The sequence below is a fragment of the Taeniopygia guttata genome, chromosome Z, assembly GCF_048771995.1.
Source record: "Taeniopygia guttata chromosome Z, bTaeGut7.mat, whole genome shotgun sequence".
NCBI classification, from domain to species: Eukaryota; Metazoa; Chordata; class Aves; order Passeriformes; family Estrildidae; genus Taeniopygia; species Taeniopygia guttata.
Genome location: NC_133063.1, coordinates 60,256,130 through 60,270,096, shown reverse-complemented (window position 1 = coordinate 60,270,096; position 13,967 = coordinate 60,256,130). Strand labels below are relative to the sequence as shown.

General features: G+C 35.9%; 1 protein-coding gene across 6 annotated transcripts in view; it reads left to right on the top strand.

Moving 5' to 3' along the window:
- Nucleotides 1-13,967, top strand: part of NTRK2 (neurotrophic receptor tyrosine kinase 2) — a 193,473-nt gene that overhangs the window by 37,748 nt on the left and 141,758 nt on the right. For all 6 annotated transcript variants that reach the window (XM_030257432.4, XM_030257433.4, XM_030257434.4 and 3 more), the window contains 4 exons: nt 3,933-4,069; nt 6,976-7,108; nt 8,603-8,902; nt 13,752-13,784. In XM_030257432.4, coding sequence (XP_030113292.1) covers nt 3,933-4,069; nt 6,976-7,108; nt 8,603-8,902; nt 13,752-13,784 — 603 coding nt within the window. The remainder of the gene's footprint in view (nt 1-3,932; nt 4,070-6,975; nt 7,109-8,602; nt 8,903-13,751; nt 13,785-13,967) is intronic.

Below are 13,967 nucleotides of genomic sequence, written 5' to 3'. Positions count from 1 at the left end.
TTCATTTTCTTAATTTCCACTGACAGTTGTGTAGCCAAATGTAGTAGTAACCTTTGAAAATGGCATCCAAAGTGTTGGTTTTGTGGTTGTTGAAGTCCCAGCTGTGCACAGGGAAGATGTGAGTCATTCCCTAGTGATGCTTGACAGTTTCACTGTCTGATGGCTTCAGGCCATTCTTTTGCACTAATGATGGCCTGTAAAGGTAAATGCACCCCCCTCGCCCCTCAAATCCTACTTTAAGGAATGTTTGTTTCTCCTAAAGCATGAGATGGTATTTGGAGAAACTCAGCTGACATAAATTAGTTTCTCCTGCTTGTCTCTAGTACTGGCTAGTTGTGCTGGGGTGAGGGAAGTGTCTGCTTATTCTAATCTAGAGCTGCCTATTCCTGAGAATGAAGTGTAATAATGCTGAATATGTGAGAATATATTCTGTATGTGGTGAAAGCATATAGCTATTATGTACTAGTGCATAATGGAAACACATGGATTTTAGTGTATGATTTCATCTCTCACGCTGTGTTACTGTCTACACTACTGTTTAAAGTTCTCAGTAGCAGGTTCTGTCCTCCTATTTTTCTAGAGATTGAAAAGCTTTGAAGAGATTATTCAAAAGAAAGAGGAATTGAAAAACAAAATAAAAGAAGGTGGTCTTAAAACCATAATTCAGAAACTCTCTTTTCCTTGTTTACCATTTACCAGAACATGAGTGTACTCAATAAATTTGAATGTCTGTGAGAAATTCCAGAACTCATAAAGGGAAGAGGCTCTTGTACACAATATATTGTTGCAGAAGGTTAAGGCCAAGAATATAGCAAACTTCAAATATATTGCAAAAATCAATCAGGTACTAGCAGGGTTATTGCTGGTATCCAAAGTTATAATCACTAATTCTATCAAAGTTTGTCACAGATATTGTGGTTTGTGTTTTGAGGCATGGATTAATCTGTCTGACAGATACTAAGAGGAAACTTGTGGAAGGCTGATGTCATGCCTACCTTGTACAGGCCCTTATGCTACAGTCTAATCTTATTATGCTGGCATTATACAAAAATATTTGAGTGTGCTGTTTGTATCAACTGCTTTTTACAAAGTCCTTTAAAATGCACATATGTACATCCTTGTCAACCAAAGTGATAACTATCTAAACCACTGTATTTAACCAAATTGACTCAGGAGTAAAGGCAGCATGGTTGGCTATCTGCAGTTCTGTAAGAATCAAAGTGCTACTGGCCTATAGAAATGGTCTCCACTACACTGGGCATACAATTTGAGCATTTGTGTATGTTAAGGTTCATTGTGTTCTTTTAGCATACAATTATTTTTCAGTACAGGTTTTGCTGCTTAGTGTCACTGCTTTGCTGGGAAAGGCAATGTATCATGTGTCTAGATGAGGCCTTATGTGACTGTTTGCATTTCCCAAATAGAGCCACATCTCAATATATCCAACAAGAGAAAATGAATGCTAAGATGATTCTTGTGTTTTTCACCCATCTTATGACTGGGAAGAAGAGTAAAAGAAAACACAAACTATAATATGATTTCTAATCTACTCTAATTCTAACTCCATTCCATTCCATTTCATTCCATTCCATTCCATCCCATTCCATCCCATTTGTGCCTTTTTAGATGCAGGGGGTCTTGCAATTGGTTTTTAGAACTTTATGAACATACAGAATAACAAGCACTATTTTATAGCCGTCTGACAGGATGCAGCATGATGTAGTTGTTTCCATTTGAGATGTAATACCAACATGACGTGTGCAGACTTCTGCAAAAAAAAAGAACTAGATGTAGTTCTGGGTGGGAACCAGAGGCAGTACCAGAGGAACTAAACTTCAGTTGCTTATCCTGTGAATAAACACATTGCAGGAAGAAATTTTCTCAAAACTTAAGTTATTTAAAGGAGAGCTCTAAGGAGGAAAATGTTATTTTTATTTTTGCTTGCATGAGAGGTTTCACATGTAGTGATGTGTTAGTAGGAGCTGTGCCAGTTTGCACAATGAAATGCTAATCTATCATGTAGACCTCCTCCCAAGTGGTGGGGTTAAGAAGAGTGGGAATCTTTATTCTCTTTGCATGTTCAGGTCTGGCAAGAGTAATTGGAATAGTATTTAGAGGTATTGTGGAAGTGTAACTTTATAAAGCAAATTATCTCATTAGTGCTCCCCTTGTTCTCTAACTAGCATAATTAATATCCAAATGTTCCCTAAGATTAGTTTTATTTTCTGCTCAGCTAGTTGACAGACATTGGTGAGATCTGAATTCACAGCAGGCTAGAGCAGATGGCTACCTTCGCTAACAGATTACTGCATCAAGGCATACAAACTCCCCAGCTCTGTCTCAATAAACTTCAACACATGATTTATAAAGTGAACATAATAGAAGAAATCCATAATGCCTATAATGGGAATCATATTACCACACTACGTAAAACACTGTGAGAATTGCCTGAGCAGTTATTTTATACTTGTTCTGATCTTCAAATCTTATTAGGCAGGAAAGTCTTGTCTGGAAAATTATTCATCTTCTTTTCTGTATTGCTTCCACTCAGTTATATTTTATTGAACTAATTCAAGGGAAGTTTCCAATACATCTAGCTTCCGTTGAACCTCCAGCAAACACATGAATGTGTTCACAGCGATTTGATGGTTATTTATTTGTTTTGGATCTTTTACATAAAGAAAAATTTCTCTGCTAAACTTCTATACCAGCAAGTCCATGATGAAACTGCTGTACTCTCAACTAAAAACACAGCCAAAGAGAGCTATTGTTTCAGAAAAAGAAAAGTCATTGCAAAATCGTGCATAAAGGTCCTGCACAGCAGATAAGCTTGATTATTTGAGATGATAAATTGAAAGTAAAATTTGCCTGGAACAGTTGATGTGAAATGCCTCATAAAGGAGACCAAGACTCTCTACAGAGTGTACCAGCTTCCAATGATGACCTAGTATCTTTTCAGAAAGATGTTATTTCTAGAATGATGCACAGTAACAATGATACATAAATAAATATGAAATGTGAATCCCTCTGTGCCTGAAATCTACTGATATTGCTAGTATTGTTTTGTAGAGGGCAATTCTATAATTCTTTATGTTTTTGTAAACATTCAGCATAAATTTACACTCTCAAAGTTCCCATTGCTTTGGGTGTCTTAGGCACAGAGCGATTTATAATTATAAGATAGAGAGAGTGTTCTAATTCTTGCAAAATCTGGTCTTGTCTCCTGATGGGCGTATCCCACTGCTTTTCTGCTTTCCTGAGGACAATAGAAAAATCAGCTGATGTACTTTGTGCTCTGTGCAATTGTTAACCCTCTCTTCTGTCCTTTCCCTTCTTTAGTTCAATCTTATAAGTTCTCTGTTTTCCCCCCTTTGAGCTTAAGTTCTAGGTTTTGCCCTGCCCACTCTGAGCTATGTCTCTGTATGAGAGAGGGGGCTTCAGTCTCTTGTGGGATACTGGGAGCTAATTGGATTTTCCTGTTAGTGTTATGAAGAACAGTGGACATACCACAATGTCAGTGGAACCCAGAGGTTACTTTGTCACTGTTATAAAGAGATAGATACAATTTCCAGTTTTAAAGAGTAAAGGAAGAGGTTTTTTTCATTTTGAAATTAAGATTATTTCTATTTGTGCACCTGACATACATTCCTGTATATATATATATATATACATATAAACTATATATAATTAACTAGTTATTGTATTTCCACATGCAGTAATGTTTTCCTAGGATGTGAAGCAGAGGAGGTGCAGGAAATACATAGCAGCAAAAGATCGTAGATTTTTATTTCCAAAGATGCTGTTTGTACTGTCTGGCTGAATAGTATTGACCACAGTGAATATTTGATGTATTGCTTGCTTCGAGTTGCATGGTGTCTATTCAGTCAAATACAAATGCATGTTGGGTTATTGTGTTGTTGTTTCTACCACAGACTTGCCCTCAGCAAACTTAAGCAATTACAACATCACCGTGGTGGAAGGAAAGAGCATCACGTTGTACTGTGATACTACTGGTGGGCCACCCCCAAATGTATCCTGGGTGGTAACTAATCTTGTTTCAAACCATGAGGTAAGGTTTAAATTCAAACATGTGACAATTCAGGTGACATCTGCTGAAAGATGGAATGAAGTTTCATGTCCAGCTCTAGTTAACCTTTTATTAAAAGATTAAATAGAAAGTTAATGTTTGATTAGATTTATCTTCCAGTTTCTTTCAATCAAGGGTGACTGTGGCAGTGCTTTTGGTGAATGGCAGACATTTGTTTCTCAAGATTCTCATTTACACTCTGGTTTTTTGGATGCTCACTTGTAAATAAGAGTAATGTAAATGTTTTGAAGTAATGTGAATTGGAATATTGAAACACAAGGACTCTCTTATCACTGATACCTGCCTACAGAGATTAAATCTAATCTATACTGATTGTGAAAATCTTTGGGTCTCTAATTATATTATATTTTCATTTCATAATTCAGTGTGTTGGAATTTGGTTGTAAATATTTTGTGGCTTGTTTAATTTTTCTTCAACATACTTAGCAGCAACAGAAAACCTTGAAATTGAACATTTTACTTAAAATACTGTCAGGATGGATTTGTTTTGTTTTGTCTTTCTAATGATGTATGAATCTTTTTCCTTATTGAAACCATCTATGTGGGGAAATTTTATTTACTGGGCTCTTTATATTTTTATTTTTTGTTTTTGTAGACTGTGCTACTTAAGTCCTTTCTGATTGAAATATTGAAAAAGGAGGAGCATATAAGCAGCTGCTGACCTCATAAATTGCTATGATTTCACAATAGGAAAAACCCATGTTTATTATGATTTTATGGCATTTGCTTTCCTATAATCATGACGGTACACACTGTGTAAAGCTTCTTGATACAAGGTGTGGGAAGCGTACTTTCAAAACTCTTCTTGCAGTGAGGGTTTTGAGTCTCAGAGTTTTGTATTTTCTTTCCGAAGTTTATTACATTGGGCTTGTAGAGAATTTAAGTAATCTGTCTTTCATTCCAGCTTTCATAAGTAAGAGCTCTGCAGAGCTCTAGTTGTATTTTTAAAATTTTCTCTGATCTGTAAAACTCCCCAGAGGCATCAAGGCATCAGTCGTCATCAAGAACAAGAAATTAAAACATTTTGGGGAACCTCTGCCAAGTTGCAATATTTTTCAAAAATTTTTAGAAGTTTTAATTCTAGGAGCCAAAACAAATGTGGGACTCTGTTCAAGAAGTGAGATAACCTAATTTTTTTAACCCTCCTATCTTGGAAATGCCATGGTCAGTTTGCTTCAAATTTTCCATAAATATTCTATCCTGGCATAACTTCATCATGCTATTGTAGAGGGGCTTATAATATGGGCTGCCTACAAACTTAGCCATGGAGCACAGCACTCTTTTCAATAGCAGAAGAGCAGAGCCTTTTAGACCTTACCTGTGATTCTCAACTATCCTTTTCTATAAATGTTGCTTTTGGTTTCTTTTGTTTCACTTCTGTATCTCAGATTCTGCCTTCATTTTCTTCATCTTGTACGCTTCTTTTAACTGTTTCCTCTCACCTCTTTTATAAGAAGGACATTAGCAAAGGTTAAAACTAGGTTTTAGTTCTGCAAAGCTAACCTTTAAGTTCTCTGTTTCTATGTTGATGGATAGTTTGACTGATGTTGTTTAGATTTTTCTTGCTCTAAATTTCAGTCCTGAGCCTGTGTTTCAGCCCCTCTGCTTGCAGAGGGTGTTTAGTCAGCTTTGAGCACTGCTCAGCTCTGAGATTTGCAAAATAGGAAAATGTGTGAAGGGGTGTTTGCTTTTCCACCTGCCTCCCCTACTGTCACACTGAGATCGAAGGGAAATTGAACTCATTGAGTTAGGCTGTCATCTCAACTTCCAAATTCTTTTTGACTGTATGCAGGAGCATTCCCACATATTCCTGTTGACTGCCATCTAAAGTTGCTGTGGTTTTACAATTATAGTGGGTTACCTGTTGGTGTTGTCTGTAGCACTGACAGTGTACATTACAAAAAGTACCTCAAAAGTAGTTTTAAAAATTCTTATAATTATTGTTTATTTTTGGAGGGTGTTTTGATTCCTTTCCAGTTTAACAAAATAGTCGAGCTCTTTATGAAAAATTTAAATATGGAAATAATTATTTGGAGATCATATGAAGGGCCTGATTTATTAACATCAGACAGCACTAGCTTACTAGTGCTTTTTTTGTGTGTGGGGGGTAATTCAGCCATATTTGTTTAGCCAGTCCAACATAGTTGCATAGTCAGTATGTTATTTAAGATTATAGATAGACACTCAGCTTTGTAAGGATCATAAAAATCAAGATTTTTAAGAATCATCATTCTTACCTTAATTAGCATGTTCTTAAACAAACAAAACAACACTTGGGCAATAGGTTAGGTAGTAGAAGGTATGCAGTTTCTTGTGGAAGGTTTCTTGAGAAAAGAAAGGAGATAGAAAACATGTCAAGATACAGTAGGGCTCAGAAGGCAGCAGTGGAAGAGATGTCAAGCATAAATTTAAACGAAGGAGAGAAAAGGATGAGTAAAGCAAAGATTGGATAGAATATAAGAAGGAAGAAAAGGTTTTAGAGAAGAGGGAGAAATCAGTCATGAGTAGGAGAGAGAGATAAGCAAGGGTATATGATTAGAGGGGAAAAACATTTATGTAGAAAGGATAAAGTGGTAAAAAAAAGGCACAGACTAGAAGTGACAGGGCAGAAACATGTTTGAGTGCAATTTTTGTGGCAGGATTTTGCAGCTTTGAATCTGCTGCCACTGACTGTTTGAATTGGTTCTGTACATGTTTTATGTCTGTTTGGATGAGACACCAAAATAAGGCTTTGGTTAGTAGTGGATAGATATAACTAAAAGGAAGGGAAAATGAAAAATGTCGTTCAACTAGGCCAGTAATTGCCTCCCTCTCCTTTGTTCTTAATGCTGTGGTTGATGCATAAATGTTTTTCTGATCATTTTTAGAGTGACACAAATAAAAACCCTGCCTCTCTCACCATCAAGAATGTCTCATCAATGGACAGTGGACTGGAGATTTCCTGTGTAGCAGAGAACATTGTAGGAGAGGACCAAGCCTCTGCTGAGCTTACAGTATTCTGTACGTATGTGGGCCTCCATACAGACCTGAAGGCTAAACTGCATTGGCAGGAACTGTTCTGGGTGTTTTTTGGACCTTCAGGCTGTTGAAATGAATCCCTTAAGGTGTGTGAACTATCTACTACAGTTAGATGCAGTTAATGCTAGGAGTAGCCAAGTCAGCCATTGTTGCATTTATCTTTTACAGCTCTGTATTCTGCAAAAACTATATTTCTGACTGCTTTGTCTTCCAGTTAAAAGAATCTGTAAGTAAAGGACTCAAATGCTGACTACTGAATGGCACTGTCAGTGTGGGCAGGTTTGTAATGTACATGCACACTGCCTTAGCAACTGCAAACTGTGAATTGCAAAAGCTAGCAGAATTATACAAGACTACACATGTTTAAGTTCTTACTACCTAAAACAACAACTTTGTTGTAGTTCGTATGGCCAGATGTAAATTTATTTGCCATAGCTTTGAATAGTACACTTATTTCTCAGGGCCAAGGAAGGGAGAAGGGGCATATAATATAGTGAAGCAGTGGTTTCTTAGACCTAAACTCCAGACTGAATTAATTTGACATGAGCTACAGAGCATGTTTTCACAAGTTGCAACCTTCTGTTTAATTAAAGATGGCAATGGAACACTTTGTAAATGGCAAATTTTTCTCAGCATGTGCTTATGACAGAGTAAGCTAGAAAAAAACACTATAGATGTAGGTTTGTAGGTTGAAATTGGATATGTAATAACTATGGGAACAAACATAAACTAGAAATGTTTAAAGAGTGTAAATGAGATTCTGAGCTTGGCACTGTTATGGGTGATAAAAGGGAGTATAACTAGAAGGAATTGGATTTCGTTAAGAATATATATAAAGGAAAATAATGGGCAAGGTGTTGGAATAAACTCTTGAGGGGAAACAGAAGAGGTCTGTCAACCTGAGTCATTTAGCAGTTTTGAACAAGGATGAGAATATGTATAGTAAAGAATTATTTTTCCCTGACAGGATAATCTAGAGAATTAAGTAATCTGTTTTGTCTTTAATTCTGTTAAGAAAGTAATCTATAAATATGGATTCTTAGCTGAGCATCTTTCCAGTAGTACTTGCTTTTGGCCAATTTTATATATTTTCAATAATACTGTCTTCTTTCAGCACTCCTGTGCACTGTCTTTTGAGCAAAGCTAAAATGTCTCTCTCCTCCTTCTAAACGATCCAGTAAATGAAGTTCCCACACCTTACACATTTTAAGTGATTTAACATACTTTCAGTCTTTGAAACTAGTTTGTTTTATTTCTTTCTAACGAGTGGCTTCAGTTCAGTTCAGCATAATACTCTAGAAAGTGCAGGTATGTTCCTGTGTGAGTATCCTTCAAATAGGTACCTTTCCATCTAGTAACATACTTTTGTACTGGTGAATGAAAAGTACTTCCATGAGAACTTGGGAGGGAGGGAGGGAAGGGAGGAAGGACACATTCAGAATATTCTGATGCTCTTTGCTCTTTTTTCCAATATAGTTGCACCAAATATCACATTTATTGAGTCTCCGACTCCAGACCACCACTGGTGTATTCCATTCACTGTGAAAGGGAACCCTAAGCCCACATTGCAGTGGTTCTACGAAGGAGCTGTACTGAATGAATCTGAATACATCTGTACTAAAATACATGTTATCAATCAAAGTGAATACCATGGCTGCCTTCAGCTGGACAATCCTACACACCTGAATAATGGTGCTTATACCTTACTGGCAAAGAACGATTATGGAGAGGATGAAAAACGGGTTGATGCTCATTTCATGTCAGTGCCTGGAGATGGTGAGTGTAGTTTTTTTTTTAGTGCTAGCAATTGCAAATTGATGAAAGTGGTGAAATAGTGCTTATGGCCAGATTAGTTATTTTGGAGGAAGGTTTTTATAGAACTTTTTTCTCTGAATTAATGTCTTGAATATTACTTGGAAAATAATGCTTTTCTTAAGCATTTTCTTTTTGTTTATTGCTTCTGAAGGGAATTAATGCCAGTAAATCTTCCCTTTGAGTAACCATTCTCCTTGCCAGCCAAAGCTAATGGAAGGTTGCTGTTTCTTATCCTGAAAAGTGCTGATTGGCAATTCAGCCCCTCTATAACTTGCTGTACTGTATATGAATGGAACTAGGTAGTGTGATCAAGGATGTGGATGATGCTTGTGTGGCATCTAGTGCCTTGCTGCAAAATTGATAGTGCAGATAAGTGAATTCATGATAATATGTTGTTTTGGGGACACCAGAGGGAACTGGAGAAAAAACAAGTAACCCAGAAGGAGGATGGATAAGGTCTCAGACCTTAACAGGTATTTTTGGTGTCCAATTGCCATTTGTCTTGGTGGTGGCCAGACACCTACCTTGCTGGGAGTATCAGTGTTCAAATGGTTGCAACTTCAGTTGCTCTAAAGATTCTTCCTCACCCTTTCTAAATACTATGTGAGCAGGCTCAAGGCGGACTAGTTCACTGAATTGCAGGGACTACTCTAAGTGATTGATGTTCACTGTGGTTTGATGTTTTTCCATATCTTCAAAGCCATACATGAAGTGGCTGTAATAACAATCACTGTACATGCAAGCATGTTGTAGCATGTGGAAGAAAACTCTGAGTGGACCTTGCACTTTTGGAGTAGAAATAAAAGTGTAATCTTATGCAGATAATTGCATAGTCATACCTCAAAATATGAGACTGTATGTATCTTTGGCTTTTGACCATGTGATATAAATAGTTGCCTTCATTCTTTTTTAAAACAGCAGTGCTCTGTAATGTTATCTGATGGAAAATAAAAAGTGGTGACTATTTAAATTCTCTTCCTACACCTCAGGCCACAGACCATAAAAATATGGTAAATATTTCATTTTTAATTCTTTCAGCTCAGTTTGCTGAAATTGGAAGAGAGATTTTTGCTTTCCCATCCTTAGTAGAAGACGAAAAGCTAATAAAACTGGGTTTTATTTACTCCTGCTGTGCTCATTGCTCATCTTCTCTTTTTTCTCTGAAGTTCTGCCTTAAAGTGACTCATTACAGAAACATGTCATGGTTTCAGCTACTGGTATCCCCTAATACTGCATTTAAATTGTTCAGCAAAACAGTTCACCTCATGGATGTTCTGTGTACAGTGGAAGTTCTCTGAAAACCTGATTATTTAATATGAACCCGGCTTCATTTTCTAACAGAGTATCAGCTACCTCTAATACATTAGGTGATCATATAATTTTCTTTTGGTCTTTGATCCAAATCCTTTCCCTGTCCTTCCTGTTTTTCCATTATGCTTCTGTCCACAGTAAATAGAACTGTAGCTATCCTCTAATTTAGAAAGAATGTATGATTTATTTGTTCCATCCCTTTTATATTCATATAGAATGTAACTCTACCAATATAAACTGTGCTGTGTTCTTTAAGAATTTCCCAAGGTCTGTGATGGGGTTAAGCTTCACAAGAAGAGGATAGAAGAAATGGAACTATGTATAGACAGAATGTAACTGCATTAGAAATTAGTTCATGCATCGTAGATGGCACCAAACCAGTCTTAAAAATTAACAACACGGGAAATGGCGTAGCTACTTAGCCTCCTCAATTCTGTTTTTAGTTTTGTCCTGCAAGAATCATGGAACTGAACTTCAGAAAACATCACAACATTGTTGTCTCCTCCACTAAAGCTCGCATAAAAGCAAATGCATCATATTACAATTTTTGTTCTATACTATTACTATTTAAAGCACTGTCAGGCTTTTTCAAATCTTTAAAAGGCTTTTTCAGTGCTGTCATTACTGCATAGTTGCTTCCTTTGGCCCACATACTGTACACTGAAGCATAAAGATTAAGGCCCACACCCTGGCATTTTGTTCATTTTCATGTCTTCATGACTGAATTAAATACCAGTCCTGATATTTCATGGGGTGGGGTACAATCACTGAGCTTTAAACTGATTCTCTGGTTATTGCATCACTTTAGCAAATGCTCTGAAGATAAAAAGGAAAAAAAATAAAAAGAAAATTTAAAGATCTCCTCACCTGTAATCCACATGTTTACCCAAAGTAAATGTGTATGTCTGAGGCATGTTCTACATCAATAGTGTAATAGTCCACTTTCAGAGTTGGATCAAACATGACGAAAATGTCATTTGTACTAAGATGATCCTAACTTTCAGCATGCTTCTTGAAGGACTGTTTTTCACTGGTCTGAGGTTGCAGGCATGAAAGAGAGGAAACCATGTACCGTAGTGAGATTTTGATTGTGCTAATGATACCCAAGTTGAAGATGTAAATTAAGAATTTATTTTAAATGTGAAGACCTGAAAGAATTAATTTTATATTTTACTGGTTGTATTTTTAACTATCTTTAGTATGAAAAATTCTTGGTTTCCAATTCTTGCTGAGAGTGACTTGATTATTTGAGACTAGCTGCTGTGAACAGTAAGCAAGAAATGGTTTATTCTGGAGGCTGTTCTCATAGAACATGTTCCAAAATGGCTAGTGAATGTGGGAGACATTTTTACCATTAATAGGTATTTTTAATTAAGTTTATTCATCTACTAACTCCCTACATTAAAATTCAGCTGAATGAGTCCAAGTCACCTATATCTTGTCAAAGTAAAAGAATATGCTAAATATGCCTTAGAAGTATCATATTGCTTGTGCAGCATAACATGTTTTTTACAGAAGTATGTTTTTGGATTGATTCTCTTGCTGCTGCTTTATTTTGGAATTGCCAAATTTATAAAGAAAGAAGCAAACAATCCACGTGTAGTTGACATAGTTTGTAAAGATGAGTGAATAGGACAAGGCTTTTGATAGCTCATTTACTCAACAACCTCTTCTAATGGGAGCCAAAACAAAGGTGTCATTCTGTACTTGGCCTTGAAAATAATTGTGTGTAAATGTGCAAAAGGACTGTGGTGAAGTTTAGTGTTAAAATAACTTCAACTGATGATTAAGTTGGTTTGTTTCTATGTGCTAAATAGAAAAAGCAATACTAAACTGAAATTTGGGGGTTGTCCACCATCTTGATTTTTGTAGCTTTATTTGAAGTGTTTAGTTATATAAAATATATTTGAATGGAATTGATGCCTTCTTATTTTATATGTCTGGGAGGAGTTAAGGGTTATATTAACCTTCTTAGTTTATCGCAATTCCTGTGAATAGAAACAAAAATGTTGACATCTAACTCCATTTATAAATAAAGGACTAGGAGATTTTTTGTTGTTTGGGGTTTTTGTTCCACTTCAGATTACAGAAGGTAAGTTAGAAATACTGTTTTTCTGCAGCTGGATGTTCTACACTTGGAAAACTGAATCCATTCACTTTTGTGGATAAAAATCTCTGGCCATATTACTTGAGGACAGATAGTCAGGCTTTCTTCACTGGTTATTTATTTCTGCCAATTGACATGACAGATGTCAATTATGGGATCTATTGACATATATCCCTAGATACTGGAATATCTTCAAATGCATTTAAAAATAAACCTAATTTTCTGCTTCCATTCTACAAACAGGTTGCAACTAGTATTTTCAGCAGGTTCTTGTGCTGTTGACAATGATGTTTTGCTCTTACTTCACTGTGGCATTATGCCCATGTGACGCTACTGCTATGAATTTAATGTATAGCTGTATAAACTGAATTGTGTTTATTGAAGTTGCATTAAACTTTAGAGATTTTAATTATTTGTTAATTTTATTTCTAAGCCTGCTAAAATAGAGAGAAAAAATATGGAAGAGATTACTATTAGCCTACTACATAAACTATGCTAGAGGTACATTATAGATCCGAATGGATGCATATGTTCAAATGCAGCACAGGTGTCTTGCAAAACATGAATAACAGCTCACTGATTTATGTGGTTGTTCTGTGCATTTTTTACTCACTTATGTGCTAAACCTTACATACATTCCGTAAGTAATAAGAAAAAACTGCAAACAGGAGCTAGTAAAATTTAGAGAAGTGTAGACTAGACAGGTATCCATTTGCTAGTGTAAAGTCTGGTTTCTGAGACATCTGACTCTTTCAATAAGGGTTCTGCCTGTGTATCAGCTATGCAGCTGGCTTCTTGGAAGCATGCTTTTACAGAGTGTATAAAATGGTGCTGCTTAGGCCATTTCTACCTGTAGTCTTTAACTTCCCAGCTCACAGCTTAAAATGGTTCGCTCACACAATGATAGTAACATAATTTTTTATCATGTAAAAATCAGTGATTGTTAAAACTCTGTGAAATCTGCTTCCACTTGAATTCAGGGAAAATTTTACCTTTGCTTTTTCAACAGGAATAGTTATTGTTGCACTCATTATATATATATGTAAATAGTGGGTAGCAGGATTTTGCCCAGATGTGAAATAATGCTTGCCCCTGTCAGAGTTAGTGGGATCTGCACACATGACATGAAGCAAAATATTAACATTTGGATGGTTAGTAAGATGGTTGTAAATGTAATTAATAAAGTGCAGTTATTGATGTTGATTTGCATTTATGTAGATACTTATGATCTCTATGGCAAATAAAGTCAACTCTTAAAACTACTCATAAAAAAAATTTTATTCTTCCAGCATTTGCAATTTATTTACAAAGCTTTTCTTTTTTTCTTTCTTTCTTTCTTTCTTTCTTTCTTTCTTTCTTTCTTTCTTTTTTTTTTCTCCTTTTCATGTACAGGTAATGGCCCAATTCTGGATCCAGACGTTTATGGTATATATTTGATTTTCTTTTCTTTTAATATTAGAAATGAAGGAACCGAAACATTAAAAGTTCAAATGTTAGGCTCACTTAAATTTGAATGTCACATAGAATAATACAGCTCTAGAAGGTACTTTGTGGTTTTGGTTCTCCTGCCTTATATTTAATATATATGATGAAAATATGATGTTTTAC